The following is an 18465-nucleotide window of genomic DNA, read 5'->3' on the forward strand; positions in this document are numbered from 1 at the left end:
AAAACGCATTCAATGGAAACCACTCCATTGAACTGCATTGCTTTCAGTGTTAGGCCTCTTGCACACTGCAAGCGATTCCGATTCCGCTTTTTAATCGGTTTTTACATCCGATTCCGATTTGCAGTTTGCTCCCTGCACGCTGCAAATCAGAATCTGAATCGGATGTAAAAACTGATTAAAAAGCGGAATCTGAATCGCTTGCAGTGTGCAAGAGGCCTAAATGCAAACATTTGCATTGTGATTTTGCACACGGGCCCTTTCTGAAATCTGCACGGTCTCTGTAGTTGGAGGTTCACACTACACATACAGATCAGAAGTGCTATGGAAAACTAAAGATTGCTTTCTTAAAACAGAAAGAATTTGCAATAATTCAGGTTGGCGTGAGCTCCGAGATCTCTCCCACAATACATCACTCCTGAAATATGCAAATTATCTATTGTCGTCCCTGTGAGCTAGCCACACCTCCAGATCCGCTGGAATGCAATGATGTGTCCGCTTATTAATAATACAGAGCCACTATAATCCAACATGCATACAGACTGTTTCTGATTGATTGATTGATTTCTCCTCATAAGTGCATGGCATGGATTAATGTGGCTCTATGGGGTAGGACTTGAAACACCCAGAGGTACAGATTAACCAACAAGCTCATGGTGAACCAGAACTCATTGGAGTGTGTAAGGTACTACAATGGACCTAAAAGCCCTCTTACTGTAATGCTATGCAAAAAATAAAACAGATTGCTTTCTTAAAGGGAACCAGAGACGAATGGCCAGCTAAAATAGAAAAAGATTTTATACATACCTGGGGCTTCTTTCAACCCCATAAGCCTGGATCGCTCCCATGCCGCCATCCTCCGCTGTCTGGATCCGCCGGTACTGGGCCCGTCACTTCCGGCGGACGCAGCCAATTGTCCGCATCACAGGGGCTCCCTCCATACCCGTACGCATGCGGCTGCGCAGTAGGCAGCCACATGCGTAACTGTATGGAGAGAGCACCCTGTGATGCGGAGTATTGGCCGCGTCCGCCGACCGACTGGCGGTATTGATGGGACCCGGTATCGGCGGATCTAGGCAGCGGAGGACGGCGGCGTGGGAGCGATCCGTGCGTATGGGGCTGGAGGAAGCCCAAGGTATGTATACTTCATCCTCTCTGGTTCCCTTTAAAACAGAAAGAATTTGCTATAATTCAGGTTGTAATGACTGTATGAGGTATCCCACAATGGATCACTGCTGAAATATGCAAATTATCCATTGTCGTCCCTGTGAGCTAGCCACACCTCCAGATCCACTGGACTGCAATGATGTGTCAGCTTATTGATAATACAGAATTAATAATACAAGATTAGAAGTGCAGGATTGATTTGGGATGAGTTTGGGGTTAAAGTATCACGTTTATGAATGAACTTATCCTGTAAGCTAATGACAGATCGGTGATGTAGTGTGGGTCTCTGCTGTGGCCTGGGCCCCCTTCTCCTCTCGGGCCCCCTTGCAGGAGCGCGGCTTGCAGCTACCCAGTAATCGTGTCCATACATCAGGGCCATATGAAGTTGCTGCTGGTGATTTAAGACTCAAAGGGGATTTAAAAGCTTCCCTGCTGGAAATTTATCCTGACAGGCTGGAGTGGAATCTGCTCTGGTTCTCATTAGGACGCTCCATATATTTTCTTTATCGAGCGATACAGATTCAGCGAGACGCGTTGGCCCTCCTCTCATGCTGAGGAGATTTGTAAGTGTGCATCACTAAGTGGAGGGAAATGGTAATTCTGCCTTCTTGAAAACAAAAGGCATTTGAGATAATTCAGCTTTATGTGAGCAGCAGTGGTTTCCCATGATGCATCACTCCCAAAAATGCAAATCATCTCTGTGACCTTGAATGCCAGCACACATCCAGAACCGCTGATGTATAGTGAGCCTGTAGCTAATACATTGCACAGAGCCGCATCAATCCAACATGCAGACAGCCTGTTAAAGAGCTTTTATACTTTCTTAGAGGTTCTGGGTCACCATGAGCTGTCTGGGTATTCCTTAGTACTGGGCCACGTTCTCTCCCAAAGAGCCTTAACAACCCATGCAGTGTCCTCCCCAGAATTTTTTTCCAGCTGGGTGGCATGAAAAATTAGCCGGGTGGAGTGAGATGAGAGAATGCAGGGCCAGCGCTTCTCTGCACAACTCTGTTTACAGCAGAGGAGGGAGTGAGCCGATGAAAGCCGGGTGATCACCAAAACTAGCCGGTTGGACCACCCGGCTAAAAGAGCCTGGGGAGAACACTGCCATGCCGTGCACTGATCACGATACTGTATTGGACTTTTTACAAAGTGTATGGGTGGGGAGAAGGCTCTCCAGAAGGTGGACTGTGCTAAGCATTGTACTTCCTGGACTGACTGATGAAAGCAATGGGTGCTTCTCTTAAATGATCAGGTGATCAGTGACATCACATTCCTTCAAGAGACAAGATGCCATGCCTAACGCAATATACCTGCTTAGTGTGTCTGTGGGTTTCCGCCACCCTGCACCTCCTGCTTTCCCTGCACTATGCTCTTCAGCCTGATTGAAGTTCAAGTGTCCTGCTGTTAGTAGGTAGGAGACACAATATATAAAACAGCAAGTTAGGGCCCTACTGCAGCCCTCTAGTCTATGTGCCCCATAGCAGTAACTGTAGCTATATTTGAGGTCTTGAACCTTAGCAAGTTATGCTGGAAATGGGCTTTTAAGTTGCCAGTGGTTGTCTTTACCCAGAACTTCCACCTTTGACTTTCCTTGGGGGAAAAATCCCATTGGTCAGGATCGGCTCCCTGCACTAAGCCAAAGCGCCTTTGTATGTCCGAGATGCGGCTGCTTTGAGATGTCTGTGGTTCCTGTGCCTCAATTCCCATAGAGAAAAGAAAAGAACATAAAGTTTAACCAAGCTCGTTTGTTAGGAGAAACAATGGGAGTCAGATTGTGCTTTGCATAACAGATGCTTTATTCCTGAACATTGAGGCCTCTTTCACATTGGGACGTTGCGTTTGATGCAACGTTAAAGTCGCACAACGTGCCCCTAACGCAGCGCATGTAGGTTATGAAATTGGACATTTTGCACTGCGTTATGTGTCTCTCGGTGCACCGTTTTCGTCGCATACTGATGGAACGAAAACAGCGCATGCGTTCCATTTAAAAAACAAAACAAAAACCTTACTGAGCATGTGCAATACACATAACGCAGCAAATGTATTACTAAACGCACAGCATGCAGCACCTTCTAAATATTGCTACACGTTACACACAACACAACGTGTGCACTGTGAATGTCTCACAAACTTTGTATTGCTGTGCGTTAGTCTGCGTTATAACATTTTCTAAAGTGCGACTTTAACGTCGCACTGTGAAAGAGGCCTTCAACACTTCCTCCTAAGGCTCGTACACACGTCTGATTTTCACAAACAACCCGTCATTTGGACGTCCAAACGACCAGTCGTTCGGACGTCATATCGGGCGTGTTTACAGTCTGTCGTTCAGCTGATAAGACTGAGCGACAGACTGTACACACACCCGATTTGACGTCCGAACCACCGGTCGTTTGGACGTCCAAATGACTAGTCGTTTGTGAAAATCAGACGTGTGTATGTACCTCTAGAGATGGAATTATAAACATAATAGCCTTTCTGAATATAGTTGTTGCGCAAAGCTCGTTCCAACATGTTAGTAACTCTTTGTTTGTTTGGTTTTTTTGCAGGTCTCAGTCCGTCTCCCCTCCTCCTGTCTTGTCTCCAGTTGGCTCCCCTTCATACCCCCTCAGCGACAGTGAGGAGTTCTGCCGATCCAGCAGGTTGCCCGCTATCTCCAGCACCAGGCTGATCATCAAAGACTGGACCTTGCGAGGTGCCAACGTACGAGACCCTCGCCTGGCATCCCCCGATAGTGACTCCTCCAACCACCTCCAGAAGGCTGTCAGCGTTGCTTGCCTGGACAAGAGGCTCTCTGTGTTCAAAGGTCCTGTCAACAAAGAAAATACCCAGGAGGGCGAGGTGATTGGGAACTGCCAGCTTAACCGCAGCACGCTGTCCCTGGGATCCGCGGCCAATCAGCGCAACCGACCCCACAACCGGACGGTGGTGCATTCGCAAGTGCTAGACATACGGCGTAAGATTTCAGAATGGGAGTGCAGGAGGGACCCCTCACCCCGGCTCAGTCTCTTTGTGGACAAAGTCGACCCGGGTGAGCGCTCCACCAGCGAAGGCTGTCCCAGCATACTGGCCTCGCCATGCAGTGAAAAGACCTTTGATTTCAAAGGCTACCGGAGAATGAGCAGGACATTTTCCGACTGTTCTTACCCCGAAACGGAGGAGGAGACTTCCGAGCACGAATCTCTGCGCAGTTTTGATAGGCGATCAAGCAGATCGGAGCCTGCCAATGCCTTTGTCAGAAGCCATGCCCGCAAGGAGTCTTCCGCCGTCCTCAACCGGATCCAAAAAATCGAGCAGGCACTGAAGGAGAACCCGAGCATGCCCCGGCTGCCGAGCAGCTGCTTCAGCGTTGACCTGGGCCGTAAATGGTCCATCACTTCTGGTACTTTGGACAGTCTGACCGACAAACCTGGCACTGTAAATACTGTAACTGAACAGGAACACGTGAACGATAAAAATGCAAAAAATAAGCAAGGCACAACAGTAAACTCGGGTGGCTCCCCCACTTCTCCAGACAGCCCCGCCAACGAGGTCAACCCTGTCCCCAAACCGAAACGGACATTCGAGTATGAGGCGGACAAAAGCCACCGGAATAACCCCAATAACGGTCTACCTCTTTCCCCGTCACCGGTATCCCCTCCCCCCCTCCCTTCTACACCAGCTCCTCCCGTCACAAGGAGGCCGAAGAAGGAGCATCATCGAAAATCCCAAAGGTACAATACTAACAAATACTTATATTGGGCTGAGCAAATTAATTAATGATCAGGAGCTAGTGTGTCCAGGAACTTTTTTGGCCCAAACTGTGTTTTCAAAGCAAACCTATGATGGAAAAAGTACAAAAAATAATAATTTATACTTGCCTAAGTAGTGTGAAGCCTCTGGATGGTTCAGAGGCAGGTGGAACACAATTGCTGGAAGCCAAATTATTTCATTCACCACCATCTATGGCGGCCTGGAGGGGGAGTAGTATTTATCGTCGCCAGGAACTTGTGCAGCAGCAGGATCTGCGATACCGGTTGTATCCTGTGCCCAAGTCTCCCGGCAGCGATTCCTCTCATACGAACTTGAAAGCACTTTAGGGACTCTTCAGAAGGTATTTAAAGCACCCATGTCCCTAAGTGCTCCTGAAGACAGGTGCCTCTGTGCTTTGCATGTGTAAGTCCGGACTCACGCATGTGCAGAATGGATGCACTTGTCTTCTGAGGGCCCGTTTCCACTATCGCGAATCCGCATGCGTTGCCCGCATGCGGATTCGCACAGTCAGTACAAGTGGATGGGACTGTTTCCACTTGTGAGTTTCCCCGCACGTTTTTCTGTGCAGAAAAAATCTGCAGGGTAGGGCCCTCAGAATTCGCCTGCGTGTGGAATGCAGGCGAATCGCACGCAATGTATTTAATAGGGAAATCGCATGCGTTTTCCCCATGCGTTTTTTGCCGCGATTTCGCATGCGATTTCGCATAGGTATTAATGTTAATTTACACAGGCAGTGACATGGTTAAATTCGCATACAGCCTTACCTATGCGAAATCGCATGCGAAATCGCGGCAAAAAACGCATGCGGAATCGCACCCGAATGCGATTTGCCTGCGGTGATTCGCCGGCGATTTCGCAACGCTATAGTGGAAATGGGCCCTCAAGTATTCGTGGGACAAGAGTACTTCTAAAGCCTTCATGAGGACTTCTGAAGACGCATTTGACCAATTTGTTGAATAACTTTCCTCAAAATCAAAGAATTAGTTTTGCTGCAGTCCTATACTGTAGGTCCACAGCAATTTGTTTAAGAGGAACCATAATGACATAAACTGTAACTGTAGTAGAATGCAGTGGATACCCACTTTTATGGCAGTTTTCCTGGTTTCAGCATCAAAAACAATTCCTATATACAGTATTGGTACATAGCTCCGCCCTCCCAGCAGCCTAGGCTTCTTAATATGTGGAATTATCCCTTCCCCAGAACATTTTGGGATACTGCTATGTTTTTGTACTGGCTTTAGAACCCCCAGTAAACGAACATTCCACAGAGATCACCTGCCAGTAGTAAAGATGTTGCCGCCTGTGATAAATTTCAGGATGTAAATCTGAGAAAGATAAGATTTTACAATGGGCAAATGCAGACTAAATAATGTATTAATGAGAGTGGAATGGGTAGATTGGGAATGTTGTATGAGGGATGCGGCATTGTCTGATGGGTTTCCCCTGACATCACTTCCTGTCTCCCGGCTGCAGGAAGTCTCTGGAGTTTGAGGATGCCTCCAGCATTCAGTCTTTGGGCTCCCCCTCCCCGGTAGAGAACGGTACAGAGAAGCAGCACCGCACCGGATCCAAAAGCACTTTAGAAGAAAACGCCTATGAAGATATAGTGGGTGAGTAGCCGAGTGTCACTGCTGATGTCTCCGCCCATAACCTTCTCCTCACTGCCTGACCTCTCTGAGGGAATACACATTACAGCCCAATAACTTATAAAGGGCAACAAGTCCTCAGGATAATCATATTGGAGGGAATAATCAGCATTTGCAAATTAACTTTTTAAATAAAAAACAAACAAACATTGTGTAGCTGTGTTTGCCTGCAGCTGTGCACCTATTTAGGACTTTTAATACCTGGCCAGTTTCCTGTTACCAGACTGAGGTCCTACGATTACTCAACACCTATTTCCTGTAAGCTACAGCCTCCCCCACCACTCCCGCCATGTAGACAAATGGCCCTGTAGTAAGTTACTTTGAGAAAATTCATTTTTAAGTCACTTATCGTTCTAAAATAAACATGCTATGGATCAGTTTCTCATAAAAAGTTATAATCTCTTGCCGGGTCTTTTTCCAACAACTCAGAGGAATCTCACGCGGCCTTAAAATATTTCCGGCTACAGTTTTCCGCAGGCCGCATCCGAATCATGTTGCGATTTGGCTGCAGCTTTAGGGCCCGTTTCCACTAGCGCGAATTCGCATGCAGACAACGCATGCGGATTCGCATAGGCAATACAAGTGGATGGGACTGTTTCCACTTGTCAGTTTTCATTTGCGTTTTTATGTGCAGGATTTTTCTGCACGGTAGACCCTGCAGAATTCGCCTGCGTGTGGAATGCAGGCGAATCGCAGGCAATGTATTTAATAGGGAAATCGCATGTGTTTTTTTGCATGCGTTTTTTGCCGCGATTTCGCGTGCGATTTCGCATTGAAAGTAATGTAAATTGACACAGGCAGTGACATGGTTAAAATCGCATATACCCTGCCTATGCGAAATCGCATGCGAAATCGCGGCAAAAAACGCATGCGGAATCGCATCCGCATGCGATTTTGTCAGCGGTGATATGCGGCGATTCCGCACCGCACTAGTGGAAACGGGCCCTTAGAGCCGTATGTGTGCCGTATCCGATTCGGAAACTGACGTGACACCCAGTGGAAATAGGCCCTATGTATCTGTATGTATATGTGGTAAAATGCTCTAAAAATGGGGCTTTGTTCCATGTCACAATATGCTTACATTACTGATTTTAGTTTTGGATTCCAAGTGTTTAGATGTGACTCATCACAAATCTGGGCACACAGTCCTCAATGTGTGCTAGAGTGCTGGAAGTGATCTACTTCTGGTGATTAACAGTGCAGAGAGACAATACACAACCAGGGGAAAGGGCGGAACTCTTTCAGAAGTAGTAATACAAGTTCAAAGCAGATTTTGTCATGCAGGTGCCTGCAAGGGGTGCAGGTCAGTTATATCATTATAAACACAGAGCAACATCTTATAGGATATGTGCGGGGGGAGGCCTGGCATGCCATTATTATAAAATCAGCCTAAAATAAATCATTTACGTATATTGTATTCCTGATCAGAGCGCCGTTTCAAGACATATGAGCGCCAATAACGCTAAGTACACACATGCGAGGATTGTTGCCCGTCAGGGATCGAGAAACGCTCTCTCAGGTGACAGTTCCCAGAATTATGCTGTACAGACACATGCCTAGCCTTGAGGCTAGCGTTGTGTTCTATTGCTATGGAGGGAGACAGAGAGACGATGCTTGTTGGATGACAGAGCGGTTTCAGTTGTTGGGGGCTTGTAAAAAAAACATTGCGAATGGCCGTGCTCGGGCATTGGGGGCCGTTAAAAATCTGACAGGAGGGATCTTTAATGATGCCCAAGCAATATCGGTCGTCGGCCGCTGTACACACAACGATCATCGGCTGAAACGGTCGTTATTGGACAAATCAGATGTCAGTCATCACACGTGTGTATGTAGCTTCAATATAGGCTTACCAGATCTTCAGCATTGTCCCAGCGCGAGGTGGGTCAATGCTTATTAAAAATTATATTCTTTTTGTCACTTTTGCCTAATTGGTTTGAACATTTACATATGTGCAAAGCAAGAGGAGAAAAAAGTAAAAAGAGAGGAATTCTGATATAAATAGGGGGCTAATTTTATTTAGCTCATTCCAGAGTTCCCCTTTAAGAAGGCACTGCAGCCGTGCCACGTTATGCACAGCGTAGACTCTTCCTCCTGCGCACTGAGGTAAGCCTTCCTCCGGGAACTTCAGCTAGTGGCCCCCCGGGAACAGCGCGAATCTCTGGACAGCTGCAGCTGTCGGTGTCAGTCCTGCGTCTGAGCCAAACATGGAAGTGAGGTTGGGGCAATTACTCCTCAGTTACATGGAAAACGCAGCCGGCTTTTATTGGAAACACATTGTCCGGTCAGCGAGGCGGAGAATCCATCTCTTCTGCAGTTATTTTTATAATGTAGAGCAGGAATCTCAGTAAACAGAGGAGATAGCGGAGTGTGCGGAGCCGCTGTGCAGAGCCTTTGGCAGGTCCCCATGTTTATTATCCCAGAGGAATATCCACCTCCATCTGTCTGAAGCCGGCCATATACCGGCAGACCTCCTCCCAACATGGCACACAGGTAGTCCCCTCAGTGATCGAAATCTGACCAGAGAGGGATCTCACACTGACAGCTGACACACTGCACATGGATTTTTCATAGATCTCAGCATGGTGTCCCCTGGTAATTCTCTCCCCAGGGCCCTATGCAGAGTAATAGAGCAGTGGAGAGCGCTCACTTCTCCAGCCGCCTTCTCCTTCCTCTGTGCTGCTGTCATCCCCTGGCGCCTGCACCCCTGCCCCGCCTCCGATTGCCATGCAAAGAACCAACTTGCCCGATCTGTAATATCGGTTGATTTCTGACAGGTATCTATTGCTTTATGTATCGCTGAGACTTCCTAACCACAGAAAAGTAAAATTAACTTTAAAGTTTGAATGCAAAATATGAATGTACATATTCATATTACGCTGTGCTGATCCAGGACAAGGCAGAACCATCACTATACAGCACACCACAACAAGAACTAGAGAAGAAATAAGTGACCTGTTATTAGCAGGGCTGTGGAGTTGAAGTCGGAGTCGAGGAGTCAAAGCAATTTTGGGTACCCGGAGTCAGATTCGGAGTCGAAGTCGGTGATTCTGAGGAGTCTGAGTCAGATGACCACAGCCCTGGTTAGTATTAGACTAAGGAGTCAGAGTCGAGCAGTCTGAGTCTGGGCCATTTTGGGTACCTGGAGTTGGAGTCGGTGGTTTTATAAACTGAGGAGTCGGAAGATTTTTGTACTGACTCCACAGCCCTGGTTATTAGTATTTACAGACAAGTGTGCCGCATAAGATGAGCGAAAGGTTTGTGGAGGCTAACAATACCGGTTGTCTGGCTATCCTGCGGATCTTCTGCCTCTAATCCTTTTACCTATAGACCCTGAACAAGCATGCAGCAGATCAGATGTTTCTGACTTAGCCAGATCTGACAAGATTAGCGACATGCTTGTTTCTGGTGTGACTCAAACACTACTGCAGCCAAATAGATCAGCAGAGCTGCCAGGTAACTGGTATTGTGTAAAAGGAAATAAATATGACAGCCTCCATATTCTTCTCACGTCAGTTGTCCTTAAAACACTCTGCTGTAGATGCCCCCCCCCCCCCCCCGTTCCCACACACACATGCACACACACCTAATGCCTAACACCTCCTTCCCCATGTAATTGCCGAACCTTAACCACCCATCTAATGCCTAACCATGATGAAACAATTGAACCAAATTTGACCACTCTAATACTAACTGAAGTCCCTTCCCTGTTGCTACCTGAGAATCTGAGACCCTTACACTAAGCCACCCAACCCTGACTTCTGGTCTATGTAGCTCCTTACATTTCCAAATGACACTGCACCAAATTAAACTGCTTTGATGTTGAGAGCCTGGTCATGTCACATGTTTAGAAAGCTTAATGAGATACATTTTTCCTCTTTTTACACACCTGGGTCTAGTCCTGTCATTATAGCAGCCTGACACTGCCATGTAGCTTTACCAATTAGAAAGACACAACAGCTATATCAGTCGGGCAATATAAGCACCTAATATAATGCTTGGTATAATCTTCGTAATGTAAAGATCTGCCCAGATGGAGGGTTGTTTTTTTGTTCCACTGATAGTGGAGGTTCCCTTTAAATAAACGTAGATCAATTCAGTTCTTGGAAATGTTTTTGGATAGAAAACTATGAAATATTAACTAGCAGCATTTTTATTGTGTGATGTAATCCCTCCAGCCTCCTAATCTCCATGTCCTCAGGAAGACCCTGTGCGTCTGAGCGATGGTCACGGTTAGCTGTGCAGCATATCCGTATCATATGTAGTGCACTCCACCCATAACTGGCACCTTCTAGGCAAAGGTTCAGCTAGTGGATCCACTCTCTCTGTGTTCCGTGTCTGTTGTGGAAGAGTTGGGTTCTGGCTGCCTTAACAATCTGTTCACAATCACTTGGTTCTACTGCCAATGTTTTTATGCTCTTTATTCACAGTTGTCATTGTTGTGTTATGGATGATATTTATTATAGGGCGTCCAGTTATCAGCGCAGATGTAGCAACAGCAAGCAGAGCTGTTGGTAAAGCTGTCACTTCATAATAGGCTTACAATTAAAGAGACCCTGTAATGACAAAAAACTACACATAGGCCCATGTAGGGCATTGATTGTATATGCAGGCTGGGCAATAAGTAACCTGATCTGCATTTTTGTGTGTGGTCCGGCCTTAAGGCCCATACACACGTGAGATTGAAGTTGTTCACTGGGCATTGGGACTCAATCTCTCGAACAACATTGCTGGGTCGGGCTGTGCAGAAGTGGAAGCCGCTGTGCAGCTGACGCTGTGCTGTGTTAGTATACGTGGAGCGGAGAGCTGACAGAACGGCGCCAATATGAAGTCATGGGGCAACAGGCTCCAACAGGGGCGTAGCTAGAAATGACAAGGCCCCATAACAAGAATTTTTTATGGCCCTTCAAACCCCCCCCCCCCCCCCCACACACACACACACACACACACGACCTTCCAACCCCACGGACCTCGGACCTCCCACCCAAACATTCCTCCAGGACCCTCCACCCCAACATTCCCACACCCCTCTAAGTACAGTATAAGTAGCCAGGTCTATAGGTGTCCCCAGTTTAGGTAGTAGTCAGGGGCGTAACTAGAAATCACTGGGCCCCCTTGTGGCAACAGCAATTTAAACTAAATACTGTACAAACATTTTAACTCATACATGAACATTATGGAAAATCCAAGTTGAAAATAAACTGTGAAGATAAACAATTTCATCCATCCTACTCCTGAAAAATAAATTCATTTCGTACAACCTCCCAGTTTTATTTTCTATTTTAAAAAGCTAAAAAAGTAGGTTTAATGCTATTGTCTCATATGATGATGATTCAGCTTTTCCCATAGTCTCACTGTTAGCAATCATGTGACCCCCAACAAGACAAATTCAGCAATCGTGAGGCCCCCAACAAGACAAATTCAGCAATCATGAGGCCCCCAACAAATCATGAGGCCCCCAACAAGACAAATTCAGCAATCATGTGACCCCCAACAAGACAAATTCAGCAATCATGTGACCCCCAACAAGACAAATTCAGCAATCATGAGGCCCCTATCAAGACAAATTCAGCAAAAATTAGGCCCCCAACATGACAAATTCAGCAATCGTGAGGCCCCCAACAAGACAAATTCAGCAATCATGAGGCCCCCAACAAGACAAATTCAGCAATCATGAGGCCCCCAACAAATCATGAGGCCCCCAACAAGACAAATTCAGCAATCATGTGACCCCCAACAAGACAAATTCAGCAATCATGAGGCCCCTATCAAGACAAATTCAGCAAAAATTAGGCCCCCAACATGACAAATTCAGCAATCGTGAGGCCCCCAACAAGACAAATTCAGCAATCGTGAGGCCCCCAACCAGACAAATTCAGCAATCATGAGGCCTCCAACAAGACAAATTCAGCAATCATGAGGCCCCGAACAACACAAATTAAGCAGTCATGAGGCACATAAATAAACAGCATTTCACATAAATAGGCAGAATGCCCCCTTAATATGGTAGACACCTCTCACCTGGCTTCTGAATTCTCCTGTACTGGCTGCTGTGCCTGGCAATACTGTTTTTGGCTGGATTGAGGATGATGTGTGGGCTGAAAGGCCTGGCAGTGATGCTGTGGCCTGGCTGGCGGTGATGCTGTGGCCAGGTTGGCTGGCGGTGATGCTGTGGCCGATGCTGTGGCTGGGTTGGCGGTGATGCTGTGGCTGGGTTGGCTGGCGGTGATGCTGGGCTGTGCTTGGCTGGTTGAAGTAAATGCTGGCCTGACTGGTGGTGATGCTGTGGCCTTTTTGACAGTGATTCTGGGCTGGTTGGCTGGTGGTGATGCTGGGCTGGCTGGCCTGGATAGTTTAGGTAGTGACAGGTGTCCCCAAGTTTAGGTAGTGACAGGAGCCCCCCCAGTTCAGGTAGTGACAGGAGCCCCCCCCCCCAGTGTAAGTAGTGACAGGTGCCCCCCAGTTCAGGTATTGACAGGGACCCCCCCAGTTCAAATAGTGACAGTGACCCCCAGTGTATGTAGTGGCAGGAGCCCCCAATTTAGGTAGTGAGTGACAGGGACCCCCAGGTTAGGTAGTGAGTGACAGGGACCCGCAGTTAGGTAGTGATGGTCCCCCAGGTTAGGTAGTGAGTGACAGGGACCCCCAGGTTAGGTAGTGAGTGACAGGCGCCCCCCAGGTTAGGTAGTGAGTGACAGACGCCCCCCAGGTTAGGAAGTGACAGGAGCCCCCGAGGTTAGGTAGTGAGTGACAGGGACCCCCAGTTAGGTAGTGAGTGACAGGGACCCCCAGGTTAGGTTGTGAGCGACCGGGACCCCCAGGTTAGGTAGTGAGTGACAGGGACTCACAGGTTAGGTAGTGAGTGACAGGCGCCCCCCAGGTTAGGTAGTGAGTGACAGGTGCCCCCCCAGGTTAGGAAGTGACAGGAGCCCCCCAAGTTAGGTAGTGAGTGACAGGGACCCCCAGTTAGGTAGTGAGTGACAGGGACCCCCAGGTTAGGTTGTGAGCGACAGGGACCCCCAGGTTAGGTAGTGAGTGACAGGGACCCCCAGTTAGGTAGTGAGGGACAGGGACCCCCAGGTTAGGTTGTGAGCGACAGGGACCCGCAGGTTAGGTTGTGAGTGACAGGGACCCCCAGTTAGGAAGTGACTGACAGGGACCTCCAGGTTAGGTTGTGAGTAACAGGGACCCCCAGGTTAGGTTGTGAGTGACAGGCGCTCCAAAGTTAAAGGGAACCAGAGACGAAGCACCCTTGTGTATTTTACCATATATATCAGTAAGAACATTAGAGAAAACACTTACCATGCTCTCTGTTTCCTCCTCACTTCTAAAAGTGTCTGTTATCAGCAGTCACAAGAATCCCAGACTGAGCAATTAAATCTGGCTTTGCTGGGAATGATTATTGCTGAGTCATTATAGCAGAGCCACAAGGGGGCAGGCTTGGGCTTGAAATAACACCACAGAAGACAGACTGAGCTATAATCTTTCCGTAGCAAAGCTAGACTGAGCAGCCTGAGTGCTCAGTCGGGATTCTTATCAGAGGTGATAACAGTCAGATTACACAGAGAACAATGAAACAAAGGGCAGATTAGGTGTTTACTGTCATGTTCCCACTGATTTATAAGGTAAAATACAAGAGGGTGCTTCATCTCTGGTTCTCTTTAAGTAGTGAGTGACAGGCGCCCCCCAGGTTAGGTTGTGAGTGACAGGGACTCCCAGGTTAGGTTGTGAGTGACAAGGACTCCCAGGTTAGGTAATGAGTGACAGGCGGCACCCCCCAGGTTAGGCCGCCCCTCCCCCCGGGCCCACTCAGGGCCGTTTTTGAGGGCTAGAGGGGTCGCAGCATGAGGGGAGAGCTTGGTGGCACGTCGGTGGGGAGGGGGGAAGGGCCCCCCCACCTCCCTCACCTCGGGCTCTCTTCTCTGCGCTCCCCTCCAGCATTGAATAAACATTGTATGCAGGCGGCGGGGCAGCCGCGGCAGATACATACCTTCCGTGCGCTCCACGGATGCTCCTCTCTCTAGCTTCTGACACGACTTCCGGTATAAACAGGAAGTCGCGTCAGACACTAGAGGGAGAACCATCCACGCTGGAGCGCACGAAAGGTATGTATCTGCCGCTGCCCCGTCGCCTGCATACAATGTTTATTCAAAGCTGGAGGGGAGCGCAGAGGGGAGAGCCCATCCCCCCTCCCCACCGACGTGCCACCAAGCTCTCCCCTCATGCTGCGACCCCTCTAGCACCTAGCGGGGCATCCTGCTGCGGGCCCCCTGTGACGTAGGGGCCCCATAGCCACGCTATGGTTGCTATAGCGATTGCTACGCCCCTGGGCTCCAAGAAAGGTATCGGCCGTCACTTGAGCAATTTAATACGCCTGGTGGAGCGCTTGCAGTGCGTCAGTCAAGGGCCAATGCACACGTGCCGGATTATTGGCTGAGGCGGTCGATATTGGCTGCCTCGGCTGACTTTTATCTAGCGTGTGTACGAGGGTTAAAGGACTACTGCAGGGGGAAAAAAGAGATGAACTTACCCGGGGGCTTCTAATGGTCCCTCGCAGACATCCTGTGTCCATGCAGCCACTCACCGATGCTTCTGTCCCCGCCTCCGGTTCACTTCTGGAATTTCCAACTTTAAAGTTGGAAAACCATTGCGCCTGGGTGGCCGTGTCCTCGCTCCTGCTGAAGTCACCAGGAGCATACTGCGCAGCCACAGACCGTATTAGGCTTACGCAGTACACTTCTGGTGGCATCAGCAGAAGCGAGGGCGCAGCCACAGTGGTTTCCAGAATTCCAAAAGTGAACCGGAGGTGGGGACGTGGCTGCGGGGGGGGGACCATTAGAAGCCCCAGGTAAGTTCAACTCTTTTTTTCCCCCTACCCCCCTACAGTACTCCTTTAAGTCATGGATGGACTTCCTGTAATGACAAACTGCACAAAATTTCCTTGCAAGCTTTCAAAATTTGTAAGTGTCTTGTGGGCCACAAAGTGGTCTTAAATTGGACAGAGGGGCTGGATCAGTGTAAGTAGCCTACTCTCCCTCCTCCCCCCCCACCTACGTATTTAGTAGCCCTCCTCCTACAGTATAGGTAGCCAGGTGTGCCCCAGTATTAGCAGCCCCCCCCCCCCCTTCCTGGTTTAAGAATCCAGGTGTGCCCCAGTACTATCAGCTCCCTCCTCTGATGCAGTGCTGGATTTAGTGCCTCCTTTCTCCACCTCTTCTTATGCTGTGAGCGACGCATACCAGGCTTACCCGATCGCAGCTTTCAGCACCGATCTCCATGACCACAGCATATCGGTCTTCATGTACTGGCGGCAGGTCACATGATGCCACTGTAGCCATTGAGATTGACAGTGGATGCTGTGATCGGGTGAGCCTATTATGCTCCACTCCCAACACTTCATAGGGAGAGAGGAGAGGAGGCACTGAATCTGTCCCTGCATTGGTGGGCCGGATGAAAAACCCAAATGGGCCAGGTACGCAGTTTGCCCACCCCTGGTATGGGTAACGAGATGCTGATAATTCCAAGCTGGTGTAAGCAGGGAATGGACCAATAAATGCAGCAGTTAATGCCAAATGCAAGACAGCGCTATGGGGGTTTTAATCATGTACTGCTGCTATCTGTGCCCCCCCCCCCCCTCACTTCCCCGGCTATCAATCAGGCAAACCGCAAACCACTCCAATGAATATTTGATCAATATTTAGACACACAGAACATTTATATCACACTTTTCTCCTGGCGGACTCAAAGCCCAGAGCAGCAGCCATTAGGGTGCCCTCTATAGGTAGTAGCAGTGTTAGGGAGTCTTGCCCATTGCCTCCTACTGAATAGGTGCTGGCTTACTGAACAGGCAGAGCTGAGATTCGAACCCTGGTCTCCTGCGCAGAGCCCTTAACCAGTACATTATCGTAATCATAAATTCCATAGTTTTTATAGATTTAAGAATTGATAAAAAAAATAATTGCTCTATTAATATATTGTATAGGGTATGGGTGAACACTTCGGATGCACTGTTAATCATTTTTACATGGAAAGATCTTATTGGGAACAATCAATGTATGGATACGCTGCTTGTCGTGTGTGTTCTTTCTACCATAGCAGGCTACAGCAGAACAATGATAGAGGTTAGTCATTAGTGATCCATAATGACCAGCGTCATGAGTGGCATCGGAGCGACTCCTCTATTCACTATTATGATCTTTCTGTCTGATTTTCAGCCTAGGAAAATCTAATTACGATTATAATATAGTGCCAAAATCTTCCGCTGCGCTTGACAGTCTTGTCACTGACTGTCCCTCAGAGGGGCTCACAATCTAATCCCTATCATAGTCATATGTTCATTGTAGTCTAGGGTCATTTTTTTATGGGAGAGCAAATTAACCTATCTGTAAGTTTTTGGTATGTGGGAGGAAACTGGAGTGCCTGGAGGAAACCCACACAGACACAGGGAGAACATACAAATTCTGTGCAGATAGTGCCCTGGCCTGGATACAAGCATTGCCAGGGGAAAGTGCTAATCACTACCCCAGCGTGGCGCCTGGAATATCTAGTTTGTACATAGCGGTTAGTCCTGCAATCTGTGGCTGAGCTGTTTGTTATCCTCCAGACAGTTAATCGTGGAGCGTCTCCTGCGATCCCTCCACAGGTGCAGACCCAGCTCTGCCAAAACCGTCCAATCTGTGCAGGTCTGATAATGTCATGTCTGCGCTCTGTGCGGTTTGTATCGGAGAGCTGAATTATTTCACCGATAGCATCCGGCACATCTGCACAAATAAACAGCGAGTGGGTTCGCTGCGAGGCCATGCAGGGACGCCGGATTTTATCCGCCATTCTCCAGCACATCACAGAGCAGGGATCCCGAGGAGGGGAGACTGGCGGGAGGATCTCCCATATCCGTCTGCAGCTCATGGCAATTCGCAAGCCAGCCCCCCCTGGACTGTGCCTCCGGGGCGATAATCAAATCTTTCATTTTTTTAATCGGGTAAATATGCAATACTATGTAGAATCTTTCAAATTAAACTTTTTGATGTCAGAGAACCCCCCAGTTTACTGCTTTGAGATCAGATTACGGCGCTCTGCAGACTGACTCACATCCACCTCCTCCTCTGTATTTCACAGACAAGAGAGCAGACAGGACTGTAATCAATCATTTGCAGGATTGGGTCACTATCATCCTGTGTGTAGTGGGCTTAAAGTGACCTTAACGAATCATAATGCAATGAACATGCACGATAAAGAGGTGAACATGAAATATGTTTGTGTGTTCCGCTGTGTATTGTAATAATCATACTTAGGATTTGACCGCTTTCCTATCTTCCTGTTTTGGTTGTAAGGGTTAGTAATTGAAATTAAAGAAAAAAATTGGCAGACAGCAAGAGCAGGGAAATTTGCAATAGCAGGGTGAGCTGTTTTTCAGGTTCACCCTGCACCCAAATTTCATGGTTGCCTTTTTGCAAGTATGTCTGTGAACAACCCTACTAACTCTCCTCCCATCATCGATGACAATATGCTTGTGCCTCTTACTCTCCTCCCACTATCATTGACAATATGCTTGTGCCTCTCACTCTCCTCCCACTATTGATGATGCTATGCTTGTGCCTCGCACTCTCCTCCCACTATTGATGACACTATGCTTGTGCCTCTCACTCTCCTCCCACTATTGATGACACTACGCTTGTGCCTCTCACTCTCCTCCCACTATCGATGACACTATGCTTGTGCCTCTCACTCTCCTCCCACTATTGATGGCACTATGCTTGTGCCTCTCACTCTCCTCCCACTATTGATGGCACTATGCTTGTGCCTCTCACTCTCCTCCCACTATTGATGCCACTATGCTTGAGCCTCTCACTTTCCTCCCACTATTGATGGCACTATGCTTGAGCCTCTCACTTTCCTCCCACTATTG

General features: G+C 48.2%; 1 protein-coding gene across 5 annotated transcripts in view; it reads left to right on the forward strand.

Annotated features, from left to right (window-relative positions):
- Positions 1 to 18465, forward strand: part of DENND2B (DENN domain containing 2B) — a 314001-nt gene that overhangs the window by 192487 nt on the left and 103049 nt on the right. For all 5 annotated transcript variants that reach the window (XM_068260332.1, XM_068260333.1, XM_068260334.1 and 2 more), the window contains 2 exons: positions 3714 to 4877; positions 6391 to 6527. In XM_068260332.1, coding sequence (XP_068116433.1) covers positions 3714 to 4877; positions 6391 to 6527 — 1301 coding nt within the window. The remainder of the gene's footprint in view (positions 1 to 3713; positions 4878 to 6390; positions 6528 to 18465) is intronic.

This window comes from Hyperolius riggenbachi, chromosome 11 (genome assembly GCF_040937935.1).
Source record: "Hyperolius riggenbachi isolate aHypRig1 chromosome 11, aHypRig1.pri, whole genome shotgun sequence".
Taxonomy (NCBI): domain Eukaryota; kingdom Metazoa; phylum Chordata; class Amphibia; order Anura; family Hyperoliidae; genus Hyperolius; species Hyperolius riggenbachi.